At 56.7% G+C, this 14,029-nt stretch overlaps 1 protein-coding gene across 3 annotated transcripts in view; it reads left to right on the plus strand.

The window, feature by feature from the left end:
• TBCD (tubulin folding cofactor D) overlaps positions 1-14,029 on the plus strand; it is a 131,187-nt gene that overhangs the window by 88,386 nt on the left and 28,772 nt on the right. For 2 of the 3 annotated variants that reach the window (XM_019661871.1, XM_019661872.1), the window contains exons 19-24: positions 878-951; positions 2,139-2,256; positions 2,540-2,608; positions 3,726-3,786; positions 5,082-5,104; positions 10,732-10,763. In XM_019661871.1, coding sequence (XP_019517416.1) covers positions 878-951; positions 2,139-2,256; positions 2,540-2,608; positions 3,726-3,786; positions 5,082-5,104; positions 10,732-10,763 — 377 coding nt within the window. The remainder of the gene's footprint in view (positions 1-877; positions 952-2,138; positions 2,257-2,539; positions 2,609-3,725; positions 3,787-5,081; positions 5,105-10,731; positions 10,764-14,029) is intronic. The other variant, XM_019661873.1, reaches the window with a different exon arrangement.

Consider the following 14,029-nt stretch of genomic DNA (forward strand, 5'->3'; position numbering starts at 1 on the left):
GCTGCTGGCCGCTTACGCTGGCTGCTGGCTACACACTGTAGCCCATGGCAACCCACTGCAGCAGGGGCTGCAGCCTATGCCGTCGCCAACAACTCACGGCAGCCCAGCTCCAGGTCGAGCTGTTGTTTAGCATCTTAGCTGTAGAGGGAACAGCGTCACTGGCCTTCATATGTGGGATCCGAACCGGGGCCCTCTGGCGTCCCAAGCCAGCTCTTAACCATCGCGCCACTCGGCCGGCCCCTGTTTGCACATTTTTAAATGCAGCTGTCTGTTGTTGTGGGGGTGTGGGAGTCCTCACTATGTTCTAGGTACCAGCCCTTATCAGGCATATGATGTGCGCGTATTGTCTCCTGTTCCACAGGTGGCCCTTTCACTCTGTGGATTGTGTCCTGATGCACAGGAGTTGTACATTTTAATGCAGTCCCATTTATCTGTTATCAGTTTTTGTATTTTTACTTGTGTTGCCTGTGCTTTTGGTGTCATATCCAAGAAATCATTACTAAGCCTTCCATCATGAAGCTCTTTCTGTTTTCTTCTCAGCTTGTAGTTTCTGGTCCTCCCCCAGCTCCCCGCTCCCATCTGCCATATTCCTTGGGGTGTGGGAGGTGGGGACACACTGCCATCCAGCTTCTCCCAGGTGGCAGCTGTGCCCAGCCAGGGGCCTACACTTATTTTCTGTATTTCATAAATTCTGTCTTCCTCATGTGTCACAGTCAGAGGTTCTTACTGTTTCTGTGTTCATTTTCATTACGGGTTTTGACTCAGTGGCCAGCTGACAATTCATGTACGCCATGTCTCCTTGTTTCTTTTCATGAGATGACTAAAGCTGGAATCATCAAAATGAAGGAACTAACACTTCTGTGTCCCCGCCCCCCAGGGTCATCAGAGAGCTGTCAGCGAAGGCGTTGCATAACCTGGTCCAGCTGGCGCCCGCGTACAGCGCCACTCACGGTAGGTGCGCTTGGGTGTCCTGCGGGCCCGGACACGCACACGCCGTGCACCACACATGCACACCATAGACACTTGCGCGCACATGTGCCCCGGAGCTACGGAGTCAAGGCCGGGGAGCTGAAAGCAAGTGAAACAATTCGTAATGTAACGGATTAAACACCGAGCTGTTTCTGGGCGGCTCACGGCCTGGGATCTGCCTGCCGTCTCGTATTTGCTGACCTCCCCGGCCGGCAGAGCTTGGCACCATCAGTCCCACTGCAGACGCCGCGGCCAAGTCTGAGTTGTGCAGGCTGCACTGCCTGCGAGGAAAGAACCGCGCCTGACGGCCGGCCTGGGCTCCTTGAACTGTGCGCACACCTGACCTCAGTGTAGGGAGCGCTACCCGTGTCCCCGGGCTGCTTGTTCCCGCGGACATTGTTAGTGACAGTGGTGGCCCAGTCATGCGGGCGTCCCTGGCTTTCCATGTGCTTGGTTCACCACACTTCAGCTCCAGGGCTCCTGGGCTTCTGTCTGTTAATTAACCCTGATGTCAGGAGGCTCGCTAGACGCTCCCTCACCTTTACTCTGTCGTTCTTGCTGCCTGAGTGGACGCTTAGCACCGTCGCTTTTTCCCAGTTCAAGAGCGATAGTGGCCCCAGGATAAGGAGCTTCCTGATACTTCAGCACTGACTGCGGCCAGCGGCCATGTTTGCAAGCCTGTGCAGGAGCCGCCCAGCTTGGACGCTGCCTGCTGTTACAGCCTCTGCATGGCTGCACGTGTGCATTTGGGGAAACTGAGGCTGAGAGGGGCCATGGTGTCCCCAGGCCAGTGTGGCCATGGCTACTCATGTGCACTGTCCACCTGGCTGCAAGGATTCTGTGACTCTGCTCTCTGTCCCCAGAGAACAGAAGCCTTAGAGGCTTCCTTTGCTCGTACCTGTGTGTGACAGGGTCCTGCAGCTCGGTCCCCAGGCATAGCCCCTGCCGGCCACTTAACCACAGGAAAGACCTGGAAATGCCCTTTGCCCTCACTTCTGTGGGGCCAAAGAGTGTGGCCTGTGGCGACGTCAGCTTACGTCCTGGGTGCTGCAATAATGACCCAGACAGGTGACTTTCAATGAGTGCACTTCTCCCTTGGATTCTGAACCTGTGAGCTGACACAGTTCCACGCACACTGAGCTGACGTGTTCTTCTGCCGTCCTTCGCAGTTTTCCCACAGCTGCTGGCGATGACGCGGAGCCCGGACCTGCACACACGGCACGGGGCCGTGCTGGCCTGTGCAGAGGTCGCCCACAGCCTGCGAGGCCTGGCGGTGCGGGAATGCAGGTAGGGGACGCCCGCCGTGGGCGAGCTGGCCCCGGCACGTTTGTGCTTGTTCATCTGTGCGGGGGCATCTTCAGGGGCCCACACTTCATCTGGCGAAGCGGGTCAGTGGTCCTTTCCTGTGAGGAGTCATGGCCTTTGATGTACCAGCCGCCTGTCCCTCGGGGAGCCAGGCGGGGGCCACTGGCGGCCACACGTGTGAAGTACAGGCACACCGTGGGTGTACCGCAGGGATCGTGTCCGGGTCGCCACAGTGAGTGAGCCACACGTGTGTTTTGGTTCCCAGTGCAGAGGACAGATCCACTCACCGTCCTGCAGGCCGCTGCGCGTGCAGTAGCGTGTGTCTGAAGGAACAGTGCGTACCTTTGTGTAAAACCACTTCAGTGCTAAAACATCTCCCCACCATCCGAGCTTCAGCGAGTCCTCGTGTGTTTGTTGGGGTTGCGGGGGGGGGGGTTGTCCTGGATGCTGATGGACGGCAGTGGTTGGGCAGTGGCTGTAGCTGTATCTTGACGTCATCTCGCTCTGAGGTAGAGTTAGATAATAGAGGCAAAAGCATGCTTTCGGAGGTTGTATCGCGTAGCTCACATTGAGTATTCTTCAGTCATTTGCCATTTTGATCATTAAAAATACCAGAGAATGCAGATTTGCAGGTTTCCACTAAGAACTTTGCAGCTGGAGAAGCTTGTATGTGAAACAGGAAAGTGTGATACAGGGTGCCCGAAAGTGCAGTCAGAGCTCACAGCACACAGTGGCATCTGTGACCTGCTTCTCAGCGTCCAGTCTAAGAAAAATGGTCTTGGGTTGCATAGCGTCAGTGGGCGAGTCCCTCTTGGCACCTATGGGTTGGGGGCAGGTCGAGGCCAAGCCCGAGACCAGGCGGGCCAGTACCCTCTGCCAGTGCGACCGCACCGGGCACCCCTAAGCCTGGCATCGGTGTGACACGGTGGAGTTGTCGTCTACCAGCGAAAGTCTGAGAAGCGCCCAGGTTTCCACTGGGGCTGGTCATGTAGGCACCCTCCCTGCACCTCCCAAGTCCCAGGTTCTGGCAGGAGCCACGTGGCTCGTACGGTTGGGCACAGTTGCCCTTATCCCACCAGGGAGCGGTAGGGACCCTCCCAAAATCCAAGTCTTGGCCTCCGGTTGAGAGCCAGCCTTGCAAGCAGGCCTGAGGTCGGCAGGGAAGTCCCCTCATCAGCTCCTGTGGGGTCATAGGCCCTCCCCTCAGCCGGTCCTGTAACTTTCAGAGCAACCGGTCACACCAGCAGCTGTGTGCCCACTGCTCCCCCATCCCAGGATCACTGCAGGACTGCCACACGGCTCGGGCATCCCCGGTCTGGTCCTTACGACCACCCGCTGGGTGGGTGCTGCTTTCCAGGGACACCCCTGCAGGCAAGCGCAGAGCAGGCACGACACAGCCGGGCCTGTGGAGCCGGGGGCCCGCGGTCTCATGCTATGCTTGGCTTGTACAGGCCCGTCGCAGACTTCCTGGACGAGACGGCCATGCAGGGGCTGAAGCAGATCCATCAGCAGGTCAGTGTGGGTCCTGACCCGAGCCCTGCCCACCCTCCTGGCCCTGGGTGAAGGCTGGGTCTCATGCCCAGGAAGCTCCCTGCTGAGGCTCAGCCCTGGGGCAGTGGGCTCCATCCACTGGGCAGCGCTTGCTGCCCCCCTGCGTCCCCCTAGGGCTTACGTGGGGCAGGAAGCAAGAGCACCTCTCCTGTGGTGGGTGTCCACGAGGCCCGGCTGCAGGCCTGACCTGGGCCGCTGCACTCAGCCGCTCGGGCCGCCCTCCTGGGCCGCCTGACGCCCCACAGGGAGCACAGCGGCTCGGACTCGGCCTGTTCTTGGGGACCGTGGGTGGCCGGGCAGTGGCCCCGGAACCAGCCCAGAGGCTTTGATTCCCAGCTGGGCTGCACGTGGGAATCGTGAGTCTGAAATTCCACCAGAACTTGCGTGTGCTGTGCTGCAGGGAGAAGGTGGTGTGTTTTCCTGGTTTTTCAGATCTCAGTCTCCTATGATTCAAAGGAGGTGCAGTATGAATGATGGGCCCTGGTGTTACAGGATGGCAGAACAGTCACTGATGAGGAAGTGACCGCTTCCATGTTCCCTGAGATTCACCCCTTTATATGCCGTTCTATCGCAGACCCTTATCAGTCTGTGTACTGACTTGATGATTTTGGCAAAGCCGTCAGTCTGTTTACCCACATCTGTCACTTTAAAGTGGAGCCTGGTGTATTCGCCATGAGCGTGGCATGGTGAGAGCGAGTGGCTCCGGGGCGTGCGCCAGGCCCGGCCTCCCTTTCCTGGCAGGTGTGGGTGATGGCAGCAGCACTTTCTGAGTTTTTGTGAGAATTGAAGGGCGTGTCTGGAGAGCTCTGGCCTCCCGGCCGTGGGAATAGGCGTGAACCTCAGAGCTGCTGTGACCTCAGGTGCCAGGCACTTCCAAGCTGTTGGAAGGAAACGCACCCTCACCCGGTGGGCGTGACAGGTCCTCCGCCTGGGAGGCCGCCTAGGGGACAGTTACGTCCCAGTCGGTCCTGGACCCTTCCCCGGGCGGCGACCCTCGTCCTCTTGGTGCCTTGGTTTCCCTTCCAAGTGAGGCTGTCGTGCGGATTAAGTGAGATCACACGTGTAGGGGACTGAGTGAGGTGCTCGCGGAGGGTGACGTGAGTTCTGTCCTTGGGACTGCCCAGTCAGCTCCCAGAGGCCGGCCGACCTCCGAAATGTCCACTGGGCTGTTTTCTCATTGTTAGTATTACAGTCTATTGTGTTATTTTAAAAACCCGAATACTTTAAATAGCTAACTTTCAATTCTTTATTTTTAGCTTTACGATCATCATTTGTACAGGTAAGCGTTACAAACTTGAATTTCTTACGTTGTGTGTCTTCCTGAAAACATGCACTGTCGTAAGAGCTCATCGGTGACACTCAGCGGCTGAGTTGGGAGGCTCACCCTTCCGTCCGGCTCTGTGGTCCAGCGTGTGGAGGGCCAGCCCCGTCGGTCTTCTCCGGCTACTGAGGCTCACCTGGTGTGTGAAAAGCCTGCTGGTTCACGTGTGGAGACCAGTGGGCTCTGGTGACCGATGGGCAGAGGGCCATGTGGCTGTAGCCACGACTGGGCAGCTGGTGGGGCCCTGACCCTCCCGCACTCTGTTCTCGTCCCTGTGGCACGGCGCTGCCTTTTCTGAATTTCACGCAGATGGTCACTCAGGTCTTTCGGGCCTGGCTTCTGTTACTTGGTGTGATGTGTTGTCGCGTGTCCAGCGGTGTGCTGTCGTGCGTGTCCTGTGTGTTCCTGTGCTCGCCAGGTGATGGACACGGGGTTGTTCGAGCTTCTGGCTCTCAGGTCTCGGTGCGGACAGGCGTTCCCATTCCTCCCGGGCGACTGCCCGGATGGCCCCACCGTACCTGCTGCTTTCAGACCCGCGAGGCCTTTCTGACAGCGCTGGGCCACCTTCCTCCCACCAGTGGCACCGGGCCCTGGGTGTGTAGAGGTGTCATCACCCTTTAACCTCCATGTCACTGGTGACTGGCGGCCTTCACGTGTCCTCTGTCTTTTTCCGTGAATTGACTGTTCAGATCCTTTGTTCATTAAAAACGCTCACGATCTGTCTTCTTACTGAGCTGCCAGCGCCCTTTTTGTATTCTGGACATGAGCTCTCTGTAGACATAGCATTTGCCAGGATTTCTTCCCCATCTGTGACTTGTCTTTGCAGTTTCTTAGTGGCCTTTTAACATGGGTCGTGCATGCCAGCCTCTCCGCCTTTGTCCTCCACATGCCTCGTGTTGGTCCCCTTCTGCCTCCGGCTTCTCTGAGAGACGAGCCTGTGCAGGGGCTCGGACCCAGGCTGCTGCCGAGGCCACTGCCCATGCTGCTCGTGTCACTGTAGGAAACGTCCAAACCTGTGGAGAATTTTTATGAGTTTGTTTGAGCCACACTGGCGACAACTGCTGGGAAGCAAAATCCCAATGGATTGAGAAAACGCTCCTGAGAACAGCAGTTTTACAGCTTATTTTTCACCTTAGAGTCGAAGGCGGAGGCTTAAGGGTTACAGGGAATCCGTGGGTGGGAGGTGAAAGGCGGGGAGGAAGCACAGGGAGGGCGTCTCTGGGGTTGGATAAAAAGTAAAACGGAGAGACTCACACTTCCTTCACATTGGTGGGTGCAAGATCGATAATAATGAACGTTTACTGCGCTGAGACATGGCCTGTGGGCACCAGATAAAAATGAGGGGTTCCTGGTCTCGTGCCCTGAGGGGTCTGGAAAAGAGAATTACTCTGACTTTTCAAAGGTCTGTTATCCTGAAGCAAAAAGACAACATCCAGGCTCACTTCAAGTAAAGACTGACCTTTGTCAAGGACGCTAGGATGTGACCACCCGTCATGGCCTGTTGTAGTGAGGACTGTCTATGTCCAGACCACCCTGTGTGGTTCCTTTGGTCTCTGGGGGTGTAGGGCCCACCATGCTGGTCTCCCCTGAGCTTGTCGTGTTCAATCTGTGGCCCCTTTCCCGCCCACACTGGGAACCGCCCTCCCTGCTGCTTCACTCACAGAGGCTGGTGTTGCCCTCTGCTGCTCTGGATCTGTCCCCAGTCGCAGCTTATACTTGATCTTAACGTCGGTGCCCATCCCCCCTCAGAACCCCTTTTCTGGACGGGTCTGTCGGCGGTGAGATTTCAGACACAGCCTTGGTTCTCACTAATGGTCAGACTCGTCAGTGGGCCACGCGCTCCGGGAAGCCCTCGACTGAATCGCCTGTGACCTAGAGTGCATGGCGGCCTTACTGCTTGTGATGGCCACGTCCCAGGTCCTGTGTGTCACTCAGCAGTGACAGGCCATCCCACAGGAGCGATGAACAGGCCACGTTTGCAGCACGGAAGTCTAATTAATCTTAAATGTGAGTGGGGCAGATGGAAGTGGCCTCTCAGTCCAGTGCGGCCAGTGCTGGATCTTGGAATGGGAATCGCGAGATGCATTTGGGACCTGCTTGTGGAGGTCCCAGGGGCGTGCTCCTGCCCTTTTGTGCGGGCTGCCTGCTGCCCCGGGAGCAGGGGCCGTACGAGGCTGTCCCATTGCCTCCTCACTGACCTCTCGTTAGGAACCATGCTCGCCTGGCATCCTGTCTCAGAAAGGCCTTCCTAGGGGAGCTTGTAGGAAGGACTGCTTTCCTCTAACCCGCAACGTGGATCGTGAAGAATTAATTATGGGCCTGGACGGAATGAAAGTAGGACAGCGAGGACCTGCGCCTTCCCCCAGCTTTGTTGGTTACCAACTTTTGGACCATTTGCCTTATTTCTGCTAGTGTGTGGCTGTTCGCATATCATTTGTTTTCTTTACGGAAAGCAAGTTGTGGGCTGGTGTTTGTTTCCTGTCTGAGTGAGGTGCAGGGGCCCCTCCTGCGTCACCCATCCCGTGACTCCTCACAGCCGCGGTGCCACCCTCTACCCCCGAAGGGTCAGTTTGGCCCCGGCTTCCTCAAGTTGGCCCTGGACGTTTTTGGAAGCCTGTACCGCTGAGCTGGGCTGACCCAGCTCGTGCACTGTGTTGATATTATTCAGTCCCTCCGTTTGCTTTCACGACATACTGGTTTTTTGTTTTGTTTTGTTTTAAGATTTTCTATTGGGGAATTGGGGGAAGGGGAACAGACAAGTTGCTATCCTTTTGTTCTTCAGTCTAGTTGTGGAGGACGTTGCTTCACTGGCCCAAGTTGGCACCATCATTGCGCTCTTTCCGGGCAAGGCAGATCAGTCACCGGCTTCTGGATGGCCGCTCACGCTGGCTGCTGGCTATACACAGTAGCCCATGGCAACCCACTGCAGCAGGGGCTGCAGCCTACGCCGTCGCCAGCGACTCACGGCAGTCCAGCTCCAGGTTGAGCTGTTGTTCAGCATCTTAGCTGTAGAGGGCAGTGTCACTGGCCCTCATATGTGGGATCCGAACCGGGGCCCTCTGGCGTCCCAAGCCAGCTCTTAACCAATGCGCCATTTGGCCGGCCCGACATTACTGTTTTTTTAAGAGTTCAGGGCAGTTGTCTTGAATACCATTCTGCATTCTGGGTTTGCTGGCTTGTTCTCTCAGGGTTAGACCTGGCCCGGCCATGGTATGGCTGACGTGGCCACTTGGGTTGCCCACAGAGGTGCAGGCTGGTGCGGTTGCCCGCTAAAGAGAACCTGATTTGATTCCTGGGTCCAGGGGCGACCCCTAGGAGGTCAGATGCACCAGTGAGAGGTGTGTGCCCTTTCAGCTAGTGAGCGACCTGGGGCCCGGGGGCTTGGAGATGTGTGAACCCCAGCTTTCTGAGCCTCCCCTCCTTGCCTTAGTCAGCTGTCATCCTGGGGCTGGCCAGAGGGTGCGTGTCTGGCTCCCTCATTCTTCCTGTATTCATTACCTGGGGTTTGTGCGGAAAGAACCACTTTCCCTTCCCAGCCACCCTGCTCTCCTTCTGACATATCCCTACAGACTCCTGGGTCTTTCCCCCCAATATATTGTAATCCATTAACGTCATTGTTTCTCTTTTTCTTGCTCAAATTGCTCATATTTGGCCCACAGGAGCCTGTTTGAAATGACTCTTCTCATTTTCACATGATTCCCTTAGCCTTTGAGCATTTCTTTGTAGCAAGATCTTAAACCTCTTCCTTTTCTTCTTTTGGTTCCCTCCCCGCTGCTGTTGTATTCAGTGCAATTCTTTTTAGACTTGTGTGTTTCATTTTCTGAAGTTGCATTTGTGTCTTTCACATACCTTAGTGTCTCTCCTCCCCGTGCTTATCCCCTGCCTTCTGGGACACACGGAGAACCGGAAGCTGCCTTAATGGCCTCGTGTGCCAACTCCGTCGTCTTGGGCGTTTCTGGGTCTGGTTGATTGACTGCTTCTCTTGCAGCTGTGCATTGTGTTTTCCTGGTAATTCTCTGTTGGACGCCAAGCTTTTGAGATTTTCGTCACTGGGGACTGGGCTGTGTCACATTCCTTCTAACAGTGCTGGCTGCAGCTTCCAGTGGCTGTTAGGTTGGTTGGGATGAACTGGATCCTTTCGAGGCCAGCGGCAGGGCTGGAACAAGCCCACCGGCGGCCAGGCCATCCTGGCCGAGGACTGTGCCGCTTTCCTCCTGGTCGGTCACCAGGCCGCACCGCTCTGGCTGGCGGGGCTCTGCCCCGCCCGGGTGGGCCTGGAAGTGTCCTGCCTTCTCCTTCTAAGCGTTTTCTTTTCTCTCAGGCTCAGGTGGTTTCTTTATTGCGTGTGCAGCTCACGATCAACCTGGCCTAAGGGGACCCTGCAGAGGCCCGGAGCTGCCTCTGTTGCCCCAGCCCCTCAAATTCCAGCTGTCACCCTCCCCCACCTCGAGCTCCTCGCCTCCCTGGACAGGCAGCTCTGTGGGGCTTCGCTGCCCGCTGAGCCCTGAGGCGTCCTGGGGCTGCTCCCTGCTCGCGTCCCCTTCCCAACCCTGGTTTCCAGTGTTGGAACCTTTGTGTCATATATTTCATCCAGTTTTCTAACTGTTTAAGGCAGGAGGACAAACCTGCATTCCCTTACTTTGTGGGGCTAGAAGCCGAAGTCTGATGAATCAACTTTCTATCTTCTCATCAAGTGTTCCTTTTTTTTTTTTTTTTAAGATTTTATTGGGGAATTGGGGAAGGGGAACAGCCAAGTTGTTGTCCTTCAATCTTAGTTGTGGAGGGCGCAGCTAGCTCAGCTCCAAGTCCAGCCGCCATCCGCCTGTAGGCAGCTCGAGGCCGCTCAGCTCAAGGTGCCATGTTCCATCCTAGTTGCAGGTGGGCGTAGCCACCATCCCATGCGGGAGTCTAACTGGCAACTTTGTTGTTAGGGGCACGTGCTCTCACTAGCTGAGCTGTCCTGCCACCTGTTGGCAGCTCCGGTGCAGCTCACTGGCCCATGTGGGAATCGAACCGGCGGCCTTGTTGCTCAGAGCTCGCGCTCTTAACCAACTGAGCCCCTCCGCCGACCTGCATCAAGTATTTCTTATTGTCAGTGTCAAACATTAACCATGTATCCAGAGCCTCAGATGCTAACCATGTGTCCAGAACAGGCCCAGCAGCCATTAAGTGTCCCTGTTTTGTTCATAGTGGAACATCTATGGACTGCTTGCTCTACATACTGATACCTTTCTAGTGTCTTAAATTCCTTTAGTTTTCTCAAAGTAAGGGTTGAATTTGTCCAAACTCTCAATCTAAGAGTTTGGAATTTGTTCTGCATGATGTAATTAATACCAGTAAGAATTATCATGTCCAGTGAAAACTGAAAATCAGAGTAAGCCGTTAGGACTTGCGATATCTGGGGGTGGTCGCGGCAGGTTTTTCCTCTTCTTCTCATACATAGTAGCCCCTACTTGGCGATAACAAGTGCAGCCGATTAACACATTAATTTTTTGAGCCTGAAGTGACATGTCACTTGATGAGGATATTTTATGTTGCTTTGTATAATAAGAGGTTTTAACCGTGAATGTTTTTATTTATTTCAGGGGTCTAGGAGGAGAGCTCATGAGGCAAGCAGGTAGGTCTGAGCCACAGAATGCCGCAAATTGCAGGTTGCAAGCTTTTATTCTCGCCTCAGAGGGAATGAAAAAAGTCCTAAGGGCGTCACTTCATTTTCTCAATACTGTTACGTTTGCTGAGCAGGTCCTTTTGCAGTGACAGGTGGCCGGGTGGCTTCCCTGTCGGAATTAGCGCTGCGGGATGCCTGGCCCGCACACGTTAACCCCTGGTCCGCCGACCCTGCCCCGCCACTCCTGTGTGTTCATGGGATGCTCTAGTTCTCAGCTCCTGTGCGTTTTGCTGTGTTTAGTAGCCGCTGGGGTGGCAGCAGCTGGGGTAGGATGGATGGGTGAGCAGAGGGACGATAAAGTTAAGGGTGTCGAATCTTGCTGCCTTAGCGTCTTCAACAACATTTAAATTAACTGTAGAGCAAAGAATAATTTTTCAGATTATATTTAAATGTTTACAGGGAACTCAAATGATACCAACATGCAAATATCTAGATTTCCTGGCGCCTTTTCAGCTGAACCTAGAAAACCCAGGACTCACCGGCTTGTCTGGTGGATGTGGGGTGGGTGCCCGGGCAGTCCTGGCCGTATGCCGAGGCTCAGGTCCAGGAACCTGTCACCCAGAAAGGAGGGCCGCTGGGGTGGAGGGTTTGTAGCCCCGATGTGACAGCCCCAGTGTGACAGACGTGCCCTCAGGGGCTGTGGCCACAGCATATGTTGCTTGGCCAGAGACAGGCACTGGCAGCGTGCTGGGAGGCTGAGCTGCAGGGTGGCCCTTACCTCCCACCCGCCCGGCCGACAGTGGCTGTGAGATCAGCCTGCACTCCTGAGCGCTCTGTGCAGCCCCGGCCTCCCCTCCAGACCCTTCAGTGCATTCCTTCTGCGATCTTCTTCCCGTGTACGCCTGCCCCACCCAGGTCGGGCCCCCAGCACTGTCCCTGTCCCCTCATCCCCTCCGAGAAGGGCCATGTCTGCCAGTGGCGACCTCGCCTGGGCAGGGGTCTCAGGTCCCTCACTGTCTCTGTAGCCCAGACCCTCTTCCTGCCATTCTCTGCGTGTCCCTTATCCTTGTCTGAGTGGAGAATGTGTAGATCCTCAGAGTGGCTGCAGTGACAGCCTCGCTGAGCTGGCAGAACACCCTGTGGTCAGACCCCAGAGCTGGTCTGCAGGCCAGGAGGCAGCTCCAGGCCGGGCTCCGACCCGCCAGCTACCCCATAGCGTCAGCACTGCTCTGATAGCGCCCATTTGTCCCCCAGTCAATTCTGTGTCCCCAGAGGACAGCCATGACATCATGCAAGTCCGGCATGTCATTGCTCTTATCAGAGGAAAAGCAGCGTGGCCAGTGGTATCCCAGGGAAGGGGACAGTCCTGGCCAGTGGGAGGGCATCGGGTGCTAGGCGGCCACCAGGCTGAAGTGTGCTGGGCTCTTGGGGTCCACAGCGGTTCGTTGGGCAGTGTGCAGGGGGCAGGAATAGCGTGGGGAAGGCCTGGGTAGGGTAGAGCGTGTCGCAGTCATCCTTGAGGAGTGAGGCACCGTGCGGGTGTGTGGGCAGGACCTCCTGGCCACGGCCGGTCACGGCGAGGCCTTGAAATGTGCTGGTGCAGTGGCCGGTCGGGGGCTGTCCCCAGGATGCTGCACATCTCTGAGTCAGACCACACAGGAGAACACCTCCCGACCTGGAAGTGGGAAGAGGTTGGGGGTCCCGGGGTCAGTTTGAAAAGCACCGTCCTCAGCAGGCCAGTCCTGGTCCCCGAGCCCATTACCTCTGCCACTGGGAACTGGCAGAAGTTAGATGCCACCGGGCTCAGAGGTACAGGAGATGGAGCAAAGGCCAGTGTGTGCACCTGTGGGGGCGTGCACGCACACACGCCTGCACAGAGGCAATAAAAAGCGTTGTGGGAACCCAGGTAAAGCCCAGCTGCACACCACCAATCAGTGAGAGAGGAAAGCAGAGTCAAGAAGGACGCCTCTGACGCCGCCTGCCGTGGAAACATCTCGGGAGCAGCAGAGGGAAAGGAGACAAGGGAGACATGGGTGGGAAGTTGGGGCGACTGAGGGGAGGCCTCGTCTGTACATCCGGTCAAGGAGCGTTGAGGCCCCGCTGTGCACGGGCTCCGGGGAGGTGCAGAGAACAGAGCCGTTGTGAAGCTCGCAAATGCAGAGCTTGAGCACTTGGTGACGGGGCGGAAGGACCTCGGACAGCAGGGAGCAGGAGAGGTTGAACCAAGTCCATTCTAAAAGCTGTGTCCCAGATTCTCAATCCCTGGTGTCCCCAGGATTTATCACAGTGGAGCAAGCCACAGGGCTCCCGAAGGCTCTTCCAAGGAGCTGAGTTACTTTTGGTCTCGGCATACGTGTGTGGAGGAGGCACAGACGCTCTATAGACGGCGCCACCCTCCGCTCGCTCCAGGAAGCCTGAGTTCAGTTCCCAGAGCCGCGCCGGGACCGGAGGGGGGTTCTGAGTGGCCCGCCTGGCGCACCTGGGACCGCAGGGCTGGCGGCTCTGGCCAGGGTCAGCGTGGTTTGGGATGTGGGCTGTCACCACCCAGGTGCAGAGCCATTCACATGGCTCCCATCCCTGCCCTCAGCGCCGCCCACTCACCAGGCCCGGGTCTGGGAGCTTGGCGCAGCAGGGTGTCCTCGGGTCGGCTCTGACTCCCCGCTCACAGTGAGCAGCGCCGGCTGCAGGGTCCTGTCACTGGCCGGGTCGGTGCGTGTCGTCGTTTGTGCCTGAGCCACTACTCCTGTGAAAGGAGGGAAGAGAGGAGGGTTCATAGCCAGCAAATGGACGTCTGCCGGCCACTTGGGTGTTTTAGGGGTTCCTTCAAGGTGACTTCTTTCCTCACGACGCTCACCTCGTGAAATTTGGGTCACGCGGTACGTCCTGCCTTAACAATCCCATCAGGTGAGCCGCTTCAGCCTTGTCATGGCTGCAGGGGCTGCATGATCGGTGCTGCCCTGTCCCCCGTCCCCAGCAAACCGTCAGGAGTCCAGAGCAGCATCTGCTCTGGACAGGAAGTGACCGGCAGAAAGAACGGTGCTTCCCGGCGTGTCTGGTTGTTGTCAGGTACTTTCCCGAGTCCTCACCAGGTGACACCCGGCCAGGAGCGCTGCGTTTGCCATGTGGGCAGGATCTGCCTTCTCTCATTTATTAGGTGCTTGTCGGTGATGCTGTTTGGAAAGAGGCAGCTGCCCTCCCCGCCCTTCCTCAGCTCCCTGTTTCACCCACCTCCGCACCAAAGAAACAGTGACAAACAAGCAGCTGGCTTTGGTCAA

This window comes from Hipposideros armiger, unplaced genomic scaffold, assembly GCF_001890085.2.
Source record: "Hipposideros armiger isolate ML-2016 unplaced genomic scaffold, ASM189008v1 scaffold_362, whole genome shotgun sequence".
NCBI classification, from domain to species: domain Eukaryota; kingdom Metazoa; phylum Chordata; class Mammalia; order Chiroptera; family Hipposideridae; genus Hipposideros; species Hipposideros armiger.